This window comes from Arabidopsis thaliana, assembly GCF_000001735.4.
Source record: "Arabidopsis thaliana chromosome 1 sequence".
Taxonomy (NCBI): Eukaryota; Viridiplantae; Streptophyta; class Magnoliopsida; order Brassicales; family Brassicaceae; genus Arabidopsis; species Arabidopsis thaliana.
In genome coordinates, this window is record NC_003070.9 from 27031543 (window position 1) to 27046931 (window position 15389).

General features: G+C 31.2%; 1 protein-coding gene and 1 long non-coding RNA gene across 2 annotated transcripts; one reads left to right on the forward strand and one right to left on the reverse strand.

Moving 5' to 3' along the window:
- Positions 1-678: 678 nt before the first annotated feature.
- On the reverse strand, positions 679-3640 carry AT1G71870 (MATE efflux family protein). The gene is made up of 2 exons (NM_105845.2): positions 2370-3640; positions 679-1462 (listed from the first exon to the last, which is right to left on the reverse strand). The coding sequence occupies exons 1-2, from the start codon at positions 3351-3353 to the stop codon at positions 914-916; spliced, it is 1533 nt and encodes a 510-aa protein (NP_177332.1). The 5' UTR covers positions 3354-3640; the 3' UTR covers positions 679-913.
- A 7534-nt stretch (positions 3641-11174) lies between these two features.
- Positions 11175-11484, forward strand: AT1G09273. Its single transcript, NR_139594.1, has one exon. It is a non-coding gene; the product is annotated as an other RNA (long non-coding RNA).
- The last annotated feature ends 3905 nt before the right edge of the window (positions 11485-15389 follow it).

The window sequence follows — 15389 nt, forward strand, 5'->3', positions numbered from 1 at the left end:
TGAGAGTAAATTAGAATGAGATATCTTCAAGATTCGTGACTTGGTGACAAGGACAAGTTAAGAACTTGTAGAAGAACTGATAGAGTTCTCTTTATTTAGAGTGAACATAATATCAAATTAAAATTCTAACCTTTGAAATATTACCATTCTTTGTCACTGTGTTATTCACCTAGTTCCAAGATTGATCTGAATTTGTAGCTCATGACACTTGGTTTACAACAAGTGGATATCTAAACCGGTCATTACAGATAAAGGTATGAATCGGATAGGTCCGTGTGAGACAAATTTTTATAATTCCATAGTTGAGACTTGAAGTGCCCGACAAAAAAAGAGTCCTTTGTATGGGAAAATCTGGCAAAGGCATGTCCTAAAGTTTTTTGGGAACATATGTGTCTATGTCGGGCTTTAAATCATTGCGATTTTAAATGCAAAAAAAAAGAATGTACTCTACAATAATGTACCCTTTCCTCATCATCTTTTTTGACCCAACTTAACATAATTTACACAAATAAGATCTTCTAAAAATTACTTGCTGATTATGAAAACCACACTAGAAAGTGGAATAAATGACTATATGCATGCGCTCAATTGTGTTTGGCTTAATAATATAGTCAAAAAAGTTCTCTTACAAGCTTTTATTACAGTCCTCTTTTTCACCATTTCTAGCAAAAAGCCAAATCCGATAATTTAACTATTTTTTAATCTTATTTTCAAGGACTAAAAATGATTGAGCTTCCAAGATTTGTTTCAATTAGAAAAATTCACTTAAAAAAAAAACGAAACGGATACAAACAAAACATTGAACAAACGAGGTCAACACTCATCACTAATGAAGACAAAAACTAAAATAACCCTTCAAATAATAAGAATAAGTCGTCTCTCATGTTTTTGACCCCACAATTATCCAATTTTATTACAAAACATCACCCAACTTCTCATCATCCAACAATAACAATGAAGACTCTTCATCTTGTCCAACTTTCCTCATCTCCAAACTCGTCAGTCTCATTGCCTTCACGGCTTCCCCTTCCCAATCCGTCCTCGCCAAAACCGCATACAATATCGAAACCACGCAAGCCGCTTGAGCTGAAAGCAACCCAAACCACAACCCACTAAACCCAATTTTCAACCAAAACGCTAGTCCAACTGCCACGGGAGTCCCAACGAAATAAAACGACCCGAGATTCACATGTGCCCCAACCGCAGGCCGACCTGTCCCTCTAAGAATCCCGCAGCCCGTGGTCTGTGGACAATTCCCTAGCTCGCATAGCCCGACAATTGGCATAACCGAAGCAACCAAGACCTTGAGTGGCTCATAGCCAGTGAATAGTCCAGCCCAACGCTCTTTTAGAATAACCGTCCAAGCCACATTCAATGCTCCTACTACAAACGCGCAAGCTAGAGCCACGTTCGCGGCTAGTCTGGCCTTGTAAGGTCTACCTGCACCGAGCTCGTTCCCAACCTGAGAAAATCAATGAAACCAAATCTTAAAAAAGTTATTGAAGCCAAACTTTTGTCACGTGTAAAGGAAAGATAAGGACATCAATGAGGTTGAACAGTATCATGAGATTGGCAACAATAAAATAGACCACACTTGACTACTCTCTTTTCAACCACTTTTTTATATATTTTTATTTTTAGGTATGTTAACGTCCAATCACATACCACGGAGTGACCTATTAATGGAAGTTGATGTAACATTTTCCCATTACATTGCACGTTTTTTATCATCTCTTTTCTTCTTTTCGAAAAAGCGTTAAGAAACTTATAAAGAAAAAAACAACAACTAGGAAACAAAGAGCCTTCTAAGAACTTCCCTTGAGTAAATCCATAATTAGATACAAGAACAAAATTCAAAATTTTCTCGAACAAAATACTAATCACTAGGAAACAGAGAACCTTCTAAACACATAATAAGGTCCTCGAAAAACACACACAGAAAAAAGAACTTATGTCAATTACAAGAACAAAAGTTCATATCTTTCTTGAATAAAACATTCTTGCATCTACTGAAATGTTTTGGTACCTTCAAGTTCCAAGACTTTTGTCTTTTTAGTCTTTAATTTAATATAATTACTTCCACTCTTTCCAATATCAATCATAAACACCACATAATTCATTTTTAAAAAAAACGAAATTAATATTCAAAAGTTTCATGATTTTGAACCTTCAAATGCAAAACCCAAATCAACTTAGTCAAATAGTTTTCTAGACTTAAATCTTCACCACTTAATCACTAATCATTAGTCTAATCATGACTCAAATCAACTTTGTAGCTTTGACTCAAATTTTGACCACTTAATCATCTTTAATTTAACTATAATTTTGACCATTTACATTCACATAACAGAAAGTATAAAGATACATACCCGAGCAGAGACGCATCCAGCTAAAGCCATAGGAACCGTATACATAAGACTAGTAGTCTGAATCAAAATCCCAGTGGCAGCCACAGCAAGCTTAGGATTCTCCAAGTAACCACCCATCACAATCACAATCTCATACCACCACCATTCCAAACATATCCCCAAACAACTCGGAACCGCCACTCTCATCAACGGTCCCAACCCTCCAACCAACTCCATCACAGACGACGACTGAGCCACCACCGCCACCATCGTAGTAGACCCACCATCACCATCACCACTCACTCTCTTCTGCAACATCCCACTAACCCAAACATAACCAACCAAAAGCACAACCATGATCAAATTCGTCACAACAGACGCAATAGCCACACCAGGAACACCCCAATGCTTCACCATCACAAGCCAATAATTCAATGGCACATGGAACGCCACTGCTGCTAGCGTACACCACATCATCGGTTTCGTCACTCGCTGCGACCTTAGATAAACACGTAACGGCTGAAGGAGAGTATTGGTCAAAAGATCAGGAAGCGCGTAGAGACAATATTCAGCCGCTGTAGCGGTTATCTCCGGGTTTTGACCCATGAAAAGCATGATGGGTCCAAGGTTGATCCAAAGGAGGCTTATGGGCAGAGAGGCCATTAAGAGAATCACGACCATACGGTGAAGAGAGAGCGTGAGGAGATCCCAGTTTTTGCTACCGTAGGCTTGGCTACACACTGGCTCGAGACCCGAGGCGAGTCCAACCATAACAGAGTATCCTGTGATGTTGGTGAATCCGATGGAGAGAGCTCCTCCGGCTAACTCGAGGCTACCGAGACGGCCGAGGAAGAGAACAGACACGACGGCGCGCACGTAGACAAGACAGTTCATTGCTGTGATTGGTAAAACCATAGCCCAGAGCTCTTTTAGCTCTTCAATGACTTGAGGAAGAGTTGGGTTTTTATGGGAAGTGAAATCATCTGACTGGATTTTGTCTTCCATTGAAAATGGTGGATTTTTAGTTTACTGAGTTTTCTGAGATTCGACCAAATAGTAGTGAGCTGATAAACGGAGCTAGAGGAAGCTAGCCAAAAACAGAGCTTTAGAAAGCTCTGGATATTTTAAAGAAGAAGGAAAGCCATGGGAGGTGAAAAGTTGGGAGTTTTACGAGTGAAACAGAGGAGGAGATGGGAAGACGTGAAACAGGGGAGCTAGAAAGGAAAGTGAAAGAGCAAAAAAGAAAGAAAGTAAAATTCGCAAAAAAATAAAAATCTGTTCGTTTGTCTCCTGAAAGTGAAAGGAGGAAAGCTGCATTAAATAGAGGCGAAAGAGTTAATATATGGTTTTAAATACTAATTCAAAATAAATAGACGTTTTAGTAGTATCGTTTTTTATATAATAAAAAAATATTTGTATTTAATTCTATAATTATTAATATTCTTTAGAGTTTTTTGTTTTTGTTTTTCTGTCATCATTCTTTAGAGTTTTTATTATAAGATCAAAATACTTTTTATAGTTGTTTTGCAAAAAAAATTTAGTTAGTGTGTATATATTTATTAAATACTTTTTATGCAAGAGTATGTAGTTTAATACAAAAAAGTTAAAAATATATAGTTTTGATTGTCATTATATCAAAAAATTAAAATAATTTAACGGTTTTCTGTCACCATTCATCACGGTAACAAAATGCAAAAGATAAGAATTACAATCTTAAAAAGCGGCAAAAAGTGACAAAATTTGACCGTTCAAAATGGTTTTTAGCGGTTTATTGTGTCTTTTGCATCTTTAAACTAAATTTTTTAATTTCTTATGTTTTCACTTTATTTAAGTATTTGTTTTGTCACAATTACTCTAATTGTTTCAAAGTTATATAAAAGAAAAGTCTATTTGGATATGAAATTTTTATTAAAAGATATCAGTTTTCTCTAGATGCTTCAATTTTAAATTTGTGAAAGCATATATATAGAAACATTGATAATGAACTTACATTTGATTTTATTTAGGTGTTGCCACATATGATTTTGTTATCTCTTGAGACGTTAACATTTGTATTGATTATTGATTATATGTACGTAGTTATGAACGGAATGATTAAGTTTCGACTTCTTGCCTTTTGTTTGGATATCCGATCAGTAATGAAGATACATATGTATATGTTATTATTATGTCTATATCTCACAGCAACAAAAATCATAACCTCTAAACATTTTGTGGTGAACTGAATTATCAAATTAAAGAAAAATTATTTTATCGAAAGTTATCTAAACAGAGTCTAACACTATTCAATACCATTCAATCTTCTTCAATATTTACAATTTGGTTATTCATTTTTTTCTAACATTATAGATATTTGTTTTGTTAATCTTTTGAATATGTTTTTTTCGGTAAATTTGAATTTTAAAACATACATAATAACCCTAAAAAATAGTGTTCGAGTTCATATTCATTGTTAGTTTAATGGTGAACTAGTGATGAAGAGTCGTGGTTTTCATTGCAAAAGGATCGTGGATTATTTTTTTTGTACTTTGTAGATTACTCTCTCCATTTTCTTTATAAGGCTGCAAATGGTTGTCTTAAGATGAATAGTTGGAAAATATTAAGTTGGAAAAATTGAGTTGAGTATTATTCAACATGTTCCTCTACAAAAATGTAGTTGAATGAGTTGAATATTGTTGAATTTGTTCAATTTTTCAGTTTTTAAAGTTGAATTGGTTGAATCATTTTTTCAACTCCTTTATCTCAAATGGTAAAAAATGAGATGAATGTTTATTTAACTTTTTCAACTTTTTCATTTTAATCATGAATTAAATTGCAATAAAAAGATTTTGAACTTTATTTTTTCCAACGCATGATATTTTCTTAAAGGCTTAAACTACTAAACCACTATAAATTAATTATTGTTTTGGATAAATATATTTACCTATATATATGGGGGCAATGGCAACTTTTACTGACAGCACCAAATGCATGAAACACTCAAGCCTTTGTATGTAATTAACACACTTATCAGAAGTCCATTGGGAACTGGACTATTAACATGAAATCTAGCTAAGACCCTGAGAGTTTTAATAGATGTGTAAGAGCCGACACGTGTGGGAGGCAAGAGATAGGTTGGACGTGCGCAGCCGCCTGACAAAATAAATAAGTGTGGTTCTGTTAAAAGTTGGACATTACAAATCAGGTGTTGGGGATAGATCAAATTAATTTTTTACAAGTTGGGATACGGAAGAAAAAAAAAATCATTTTACAAGATGTTGGTTTTCAAAACAAAATTTATTATTTTTATTAGTCACGAGGGGAATCTTTTTTTCGTCAGACAATTCTAAAATACGAATTCGTCAAATTTATTACATGTCTAAAACTAAAACACAGTTGAATGTGAATGATTGAGACCATCACTATGTAGAATTAAATTGATTCTCCTAAGTAAGTATTTTAATAACTAGGCTTGAATGTGAATGATTGAGAATTAGAACTTCAAATTTCGTTTTGTTTTAAAATTTGAACAAAACCTTTAAACAATACGATACGACGCTGAAAATATGCCTCATAAGTCATAAGTCATCATCACTCATAACAAATCAACACCAACTAAATTAGAAGTTAATCCATTACAGAATTATTTTGGATTAATAAAGACTTAAAAGGCAAAGAATGCACGTACGGCTACCCATAAACCCAGTATAAGATAGTGACTGGTCCGATAATACGACACCAATCAATCTATTTCTTAAAACATCACTAACACTAGTATGTTTTTTGTTGGCTTTATAGGCATTTGTTTATATTTCGGCTTGTCGATCACAAAACATAGAATCATTTAAACAAATCGACCAAAGCATGTGCCTTCCGAATCAACATAAATTATGTCGTTAGTGTCTCCTACGTCATAACCAAAGAGGTTGGTGTTGCCTCGTGGCCAATTCCAAGGGGCTAAAGTTCCACAATTTTACTGATATCATGTTAATAATATAATCCTTCAAAATCGATCAAATAATTTTTAAAAATGTTTTTGGCTCCTATCCTAAAATCATATAGATTTTTTCACCAAATTTTTAATTAAAATAAAATATTGTAGGTGTAATAAACAATGATTGACTATGTGTAGAGAAGAATCTTGGATAGGGATGGAGAAGGGAAATTGAAATTGGTCGTGTGAGTGTAATGTAGATTGTATTACATAATCACATAAAGTTTTTACAAGGTTAAATTATATAGTTTATGTGTGGCTAATATGCGATAAACGAGTATTCTTTAGGAAATAGGCATATATTTAATTTAAGTAAATGGCAGACAACACATTCTTTTTATTTAAAGCTATGCGTTTTATGAAAGTAGATTCCTATATTTTAGTACAATTTTATTCTCTAATCTAATATTCCTCATTTGTGATAGATTAGCTAAACTGTTTATCTGTAACAAAAAATAACTTTTTTTTGCTAAAAATCTTCTTTTGTTATATAAAGCAATGATGAATTAGTGTAGTAGCCACCACGATGAATTCTATTCCGGATTGAAATTCCATAGACAAACAAATATGTTACGCGAGACTCATATACAAGATGATAAGGTTGATATTGTTGTAATGTGGATCAAAGAAAAAAAATAGAGGATTTCAATGATTTCAAATATATAGCATAAATACAATTATATTCTACAAACGAAAAAATTATATATAAAAATTGATTTAGTTTGTGCGAGATGAGATATTCAACATAGTAAAGCATTTGGACATAAACTTTCATTTATTTGTTTTCAAGCTAAACTTTTAAGATACATCCTCTAATTTTGAGAATATTATGAGTTTATGATATATTTATATATAGTTCTCTACTAAACAGTTCATATATGAACATAGGTGGTATACTTAAAAAACATTTTTAATATATTCTGGTACCAGGAGAATATCTTTATATATATATATATATATATATATATATATATATGAGTTACTAAAAATTTCCAAGAAATAAAACGTAATAAAATAATGTGACCCTATAAATAATACCATAGGATTTGAACGATCGGATTCAGCTCCATTATATGAGAAAGGTAAATGCCAAACTAGTTAGGTAAGGAATAGAATATATTTCATGATTATTGGAACACTTTAAAGAGTTAGTATCAAGCATAAATTCGATTAAGAAAAAACAAAAAAAATACAAACTTCGTACTCGTTGACACCTCCCTATCTAAAATGCGTTTATAGTTAAAATCAAACGAGTGTTGGGAACATAAAAAGTTATAATCAAACGAGTCAAACAAAAAAGAAAATAAATAAATTCAAACGAGTCGTCAGGGCAACTCTTTGGAATTCGGTACTATCAATATCAAGTATATTTTTAAGTGTTACAAAAAAAACGATACAGTTTGGCTATATATATTTTTCAAACAACTTCGAATCAAACAACACTATTTTCGAATAAATCATGTTGTTAAAAATCTGATTTTAAAAGTGTTTATTCTTTTATCTTCTCTCCATCGATTTACCTTTTCAACGCGAAAGATGGAGTTGGATCGAATCCAAACAAATAGCATAATTTGTATTATGTGATGATGGTGTAGCGTGTTTTACGTAGTCCGTTTAATATATCATACTGAGCCTTAATGGTATCCATTAAATAATACAGGCCCATTAATTAGTTTATCAATATTATGGGCTATAAGCCTATAATACACTTCTACAATCTACGTGTATTCTATTATTCTATACCACTCTCCATTTCTATTTGTAAACTCTTTTTCATTCATGCAATTAAATTTCAGATGAATTACATTTTCAATGTACACATATATATTTATTTATTTTTTGTGGTAAAATGTTAAATTACACATACAGTTTGACTGTAGTATTTTAACTATTTTCCAAACAATTTCGAATCAATTATAGCTAAGTTTCATTTTATTGATAAATCTTATTGAAAACGGGGAAGATGGAGTTGGACCGAATCCAAACAAAGCACAGAAGAGGCATAATGTGTTATGTAATGTGGTTTTGAGTGGCCCGTTTAATCTTATTATGGGCCTTAAATATCCAGTGTAATTGTTTATTTAATTATTTTTGTCAAACCTCCAGAGTAATGTTTACCTATTTATTTGATAGAAAATATGTTTTTAAAAATAAAAATTCACAAAGTAACAATATGCATACAGTTAGTTTCAGATTTCTCCTTATCATTATTATTTTGTCAGTCGAAGTATTAGGCATATAAAAAATAAACAGTAAAGTGGGGGAAAAAATGTGGGAGATGAATCGTTGACACATATTTGAAAAGTAGAGAGGGAACGTATATGCTAGAGTTTAGAAATATGTCTACTGAAAATATTTATTTGCTAACTATTTTTTTGAAAAGATTTACGGTTGAAAGACACAGAAGAAATGTCATTTGTCTACGAGAGAGTAAAATGCAAAATATCAATTTTAATTTGGTAGGGGTGATATGGAGAATGATGTATGAAGAGCTTTCAATTTCAACAATCAACATAGAGGAGACAAATATTTTAGGGAGTTTTTGGTGGATGGCCTAAGAAGAGAACAGCCACAAGACATGTTCACATTAATGTACGTAGTCTTATTTGGGTTTGGGTCTCTTGGGAGAGAATCTGATGAGCAGTTAGGTACTTTTGACTATGACATATTCTTATTTTTTTTACATGAGCAAAAATTAAAATGGAAGCCAATAATTGTATCCCATTATGGTATTGTGTGTTACATGATTTCTTTGGAACTTTTCGAATCCACATTTTTACTTTTCAAATTCGAAAAATTCATTAGTCAGTTTCTTATATAGTGTTTTTCTGCATCTCCATTTTCTTCTTAATTTAAGTAGCTAGTTGTTCTAACATATTCCTAAAAAGAAAACAATTCTTAAACCTTTTGATCTATACTAGAAAAAAAATCATTTCACGATCTATGTCATGATGTATAAAAAGTACGTACGAAAATTCTTTATCTCGTACTTTTCCTAATATATGTCATGATGCATCACTATTTCCAGAAATTAGGATAATATAACATATTATAAAATATATTGCTTCAAATAACTCTACTATCCCACAATCTTATCCCTTTTTTTTTCTTTTCGATTTTGCATATAAATGAAGCATATCATAAAGAAGTTAAAGGTTAGATTAGAGAGATTTTAAAAAATTTAAGAGATAAAACAGTTTTTTTTAAAAATAATTCAAATTGAAAATCACTTGAGCGGTGTAATTAGGAACTTCCATTTGTGATTTCATTATGTAGTAATCTTATTGCTAAACAGTCAGCATTTTAAGGAAAAAAAAATCGTTAGCCTAACATATACTTAAATGCGATATTTTGAGAATTGCCTTACTCTATTTTTGAACAGAAAGACGACATGTAATAATTATTTTCATACATATATTTGAACACTAGCACAGATAAATAATCATTTTAGCCATTCAAAATGTACAAAACAATAGTACATCATTAATCATTTAAAAATCATTCATTCGACTTTCAATTATATGCATTTTTTCATCTCAAGTTTATGTTTTATTCTGATTTTTAAACATGCTTGCTACTTGCTAGCTCCATTTACATTGGCATCATTTAAAGTTTTGTTTCCAGTCACTGAAAGAGACCATATTGGAAAAGGAAGAGAAGAATGCACATATTAAGTTGTCAACTAGGGTTTCGGGTTGTGTACATGCATATAGTTCATAATTATGGTTCTTCAACATGTGCGAAGACTTTTAGTATTTTATTACATTACAAAAGTGGGTTAGTAGAAGTCAATAGACTCAATACCACTTCAATTTAGTGGTGGATCTTGGTCACGCATGCGGCTGCTAAAGACAACCACAAGACTCTTGGGTTTCGTGAATATATATTTTCATTGATTTCAATGAAACTTTCATATATATATATATATATATATATATATATATATATATATATATATTTATTTATTCTTATTTATTTAATAGAGATAATATATTCATTTGTTTATAAGTTTGTGACTGTAAATTTTGCATTAGCTATTCCATAATCTATTAGTTGCGGTTTTACAGTTGGCACGAGTGAAATGCATCAACCAGACTTGTCCATAGTTCAAATATATTTGTGTTAGTACTAGTAGCATTAAAATATGGACTACTCATGCAAATATAATTAAGTCAATAATTATTCATTTAAACTCGTATTCCACTATGTTTCATACTAGTTGCGTAAGCTACTAACTACATTTATCGTCGTTATATACAAGGGACGAGCAAGGAAAATGGTCCACACATCTTCGCTTTGGAAACTGTACAATTCAGTTAATAGTTTCGAACATGAACTTTTTTCCTCGCATCACAAAACAGTATGTGAATAAACAACAGAAACAGTGAATCATAAATTTTTAACTTATCCATTTGCACGCAGATATGACTCATAACTCACAATGACTACTCGTTGTAATATCTCCAACTTTAATACCACTTGAAATCAGTGCCTTTCTCACATTTATTTCTTCTCATTTCTGAGTATCGTTTCGGGATTCGCCGTAGAAAGGTCGACGACTTTATGATTCATTAAGTAGGTCAATAACTTTTCTTAATGTTGATAAGGTTTTGGATAAGTTTTCAACTTTTCTTGACTATTTGCATACTCTTAGTAACCACATAGTTCAATGTTTTTCTACATTGTTTAACTGATTACATGCTATTGGTCCTATATTGTAACTGTTTTACAAAAAAAAGAAATTATTAAATTATTTTACAGTATTAATAAGAGAAAACCATTATAACAATATGAACACAAACTATCATAATACATGTCGTGGTCGAATATTTTCATTGTGTGTGAGGGTGGATTCGAATCAAAACATGGCATCACCTATATCGACCCTATAGATGTTTCCATGCTCTTTGAAACTATGATCATGCCGTTGGCCCTACCCTATTATCACCACCTACTCTACTATATGTATGTGGGGAAATTATCTGCACATCCACCGATATTCATCATAAGTGGAAAATTACGATAATTGAATATGACGTCTGTAATTATTTTACTGATCGAAGCTTTTTTTGACAATAGAATTTATACTAATGCAGAAATCTGCAACTATTTTTAGTAACCAGAATAAAAAGTTGCGCCATTGTGTGTGTGGGTCACTGTACATATCTAAACATTTTTTTTTATCTGATTTGTTTCTTTATTCTACTATGTATAAAATTTTGTATACGCACATGCATAATACTTTTTTTTTCTTTTTCTTTTTTGGGTATGAAACATGCATAATATACTTTCTACCAAACGATTGTTGGTCATTCTCTCAAACTCCATTTGCCAAATTCTTCACGGCATTGTGTTCTGAAGTCGGCTACGTACACAAAGATCAATATGCAGAACCAAGTTGTGGTAGCGGCAAATTGTCCTGTGTGCATCTACACCAAAGATCCATTTAAGTTAGACTCAATTTTTTTTTATCTTTCTAGGATCCATTTACATTCAGATTGGGTCATGTCTACTGAGGTTACATTTTTTGTAGAATTTTCTTCTAACTTACAAATCATCGTCACAAATTTAGGCGTTGTCAATATATGTATGTGTACAATGTATATATATATATATATTATAAAAAAATATTCGATTAGTAGCCACCACACGGGTTAATTTGGACTTAATTAAAAATAAGTTACTCTATAAAGTGTCATAATAGTTTAAATCCAGACTCTAAACTCCTGATTCGCCCAAATCTAGAAGTGGCAAAGCAAAAGTTTGAACAAAATTCTAAGTAATTATTATAGTGGGAAGAGAAAGTGACTCCTTTTTGAAATGATTTGCATTTGATGCAAATGATCGGAAGAAAGGTCGTAGTTATATATCTTATCCAGTAATTATGGTTTCCTCGTGTAATGCTCTAGTTTAATTTTTTAATTGGGAAACAATTGTGAGCTGAGCTTGAATAACGCCAGTGCAAACCCTTCCTTTTTTTTAACGTCCGGTGCAAACATTGACCCTATATTAAGTTATTAACCAAGTAGTGGGAGATCGCAGTCCCACTTGGCCCATGAACCAGTGTGTAAATCAAATATACCCTTTTACTGCAAAAGAAGAGGTTTTCCTATAAATTTTGTTTTATTCGAAACCCTAAACGCTGAATACTATTTTTCTTATAATTAATTTTATTTAAGACTTTAAAAATAATAATTGAATTTCTGGTTTTATTCTCTCTGATTAGGAATAATTGGTATGTTATTTTAGTTTGTCTACCAAAAAAGTTTGGAACATATGATATTTCTAAACAGCAGGACAAAAAATAAATACATAGAGAACCATATTTGAAAGAGACAACACATGAGTAGACACATGAGTTGAGGTTGATGTTGATAATATCTACACTAACCTTATACTGTAATGTCAAGAGCGTGTTATTTGTTTTCGGTAATAGTTTGAGATTGTTTTGGGGAATGTACAAGAAATTTTTATAGTATTTCTATTTAAGCATTCAAATTCAACCTTTTTATACTAGTGCTGTGAATACTACTTTTAGCTCCGGCTGCTCAGCTTTTTATAAAGGAGCAGTATTAAATCTTAACTGTAATACTTTTTACTAATCAATTAATTTCTATGACCACAATAAAACCGTGTTTACAAGCTTCTGACGTGTAAGTGAGTCATTTAAAATAATTAATGGGTAGTGGATTTCTTTTCGGCAAAAAAGAAAAACTGTGAGTAGGTGATTTAAATCGTCATCAAATCTAAATATTTACTTTTTGAGGTAAAGGCAAACTAAAATATTGCGGAATAAAATAGTTTGAGATTGACAAATGAGAGACCATCTTAAGTCCAACTGATGACCCCATGACGCTACGAAAAGGTATGCCGTTTGCGTCAACGTCATACAAATAAAAACCTTCCAATCAGAAAACAGACCAATTGGGCTTGATTTGCGATTTTAGTTATTGCGTGCCAAATATGTAAACTTATAGAGTTTTGGAACCAAATATGTTTTTTTCATGTGAAACCTTCACTTACACAGTTATACGAATGATATGCACATGAGAATCATTCATACTACTATTCTTTTGCCTTCCAAAAACGTAAATGTTTACGTAGTTAGATATTTCAACAAATATCACCATAGTATTGCATTTTATTCCAAACACATTCTAGACAATTATATATATATATATATAAGTTTACAACCATAAGGTTCGTAATTGTTGTTTGGGTAAATTTTTACCCGTTTTATATAAACAGTCTTATGGATAACTGTTAACTGTTAAGAATATATTTTTAACAAAGACAGTGTTTTGTATGATGGTAAATTTTAGAATTTAAGTGGTTCTCGATAGAAAACTATGATATGAAATATAAAAAGGAAAAAAAAAAGAAAGAAGAAGAAGGTATTATAGCTTGCAATAAAAAAAAAACCATTGGGTTTTGGGTTAATATTCTCTAGAATTTGATTATTTCCGCTACAATATTATTTATATATATCATGAATCACGAATGTTTTGTATTGAAATTTTGGAACTCCATTGAAAGTGTTCGGGGAAGGAATCTTCATATCTTTGATAAATTGTAGTTTATCTGTAATTTTAATTGTCTCGACAGCTACAACACTCCAAACTTGGTTTATCATGTAGTAAGATTTTAAAATCTATTAATAGTCTTTATTTTCTTTTGTAGAATCACGTGAATCGTGATCCAACCAATTGAATTTTTTATTCATCTATACTCGATATACGTTAGAATGTTTTGGTTTTTAGTACTTCTGTTGTTAATTGTTATTATGCAAGTTAGTTAGTTAATAGAATAAAAATAGAATTAGTAGCATCACTAATTCAAAACGATAGGTTTATTATAAATGTAAAATTGAATCTTTGGATTACTCTCGCCAAACTTTTTTTTTTTTTTTGGCAAAACCACTAATAATAGGACACAATACTTGTTGAGTAGATTACCCATATGACTTATCCGTTTATAAACTAAAGATGTCCAATTTCCACGACACAACAAATATACAAGTGTTTGACAAAAAAAAAAAAAAAAAATATATATACAAGTTAGTCGTTGAATTAGCTTTGAAAACTTTATAGTTAGTAAAAAAAAAAACATTTTATAAAACAGTTAAGTCCAAGCGTTCAAAATGAAGTCTGGCTACCCAAAACTAGAAAAGTAAAAATATATAGAAAGAAGTAAAAAAAAAAAAATTAGAAGTCAGCCATTTTATTAAAAAAAAAAGAATGACCACAGAAAAGTATAAAAATTATCAAATTTGATTGAACTTTAAATTTCTTGATTTTTTATATCCTTTAATTCTCCAAAACAAATACATATAGATATATACTTTTATTGTTGTGGTAGGGAAATAAATAGTACAAAAGAATTCTAATATTATATTAGTCAAGTGTGGTGTGCAAATCTACTACTGTGGAACCCATTTGTACTTTTGCTATTTACACTATTTTGTTACAAGAGAACGTCCTACTGAGATGAAATGGATCTTTAATAATTGCCCGACATGTACATCGTTGTGTATAAATGCACCTTTGGATATTAAAACGTGGCTACTTTAAGGGATACATACATTCTTTCCTATTTATGCTACCTAGTATAAATTAGAATCTTAGGATGTTTGAATAAATTATAATGTTTGAATAATAACCTTAGGATGTTGAATAACAACCCACACCATGTTGTATACTCTATGATTTTTTCTTTTTAATAAAAGTTCTTAGTCATTTTTTTAATGTATAAAAATTCTTAGTCATTTACCGACCATTCGATAAAAAACATCACGAACATCAATCTCTTTTTTTGTCAATCGAATAGCAAATCTCTTAAAACTAAAAAAAAAGAACAACAAAAACAAACTAGTGGGCTATGGATTTCCTCATGACCAAATAAACATGGTCCATCTTAAAAATCGTTTGGAAACTTGCCTTAATGCTCTTTGTTTTGTTGTTGCTGATAAAATTAAATATATTTTGTCTCTTTCGTGAATTTATTACTTTTGTCTTTCTAATTATCGTAGCATCGTATTCTGGAATCAGTAGACAATTTGTTACGTCATA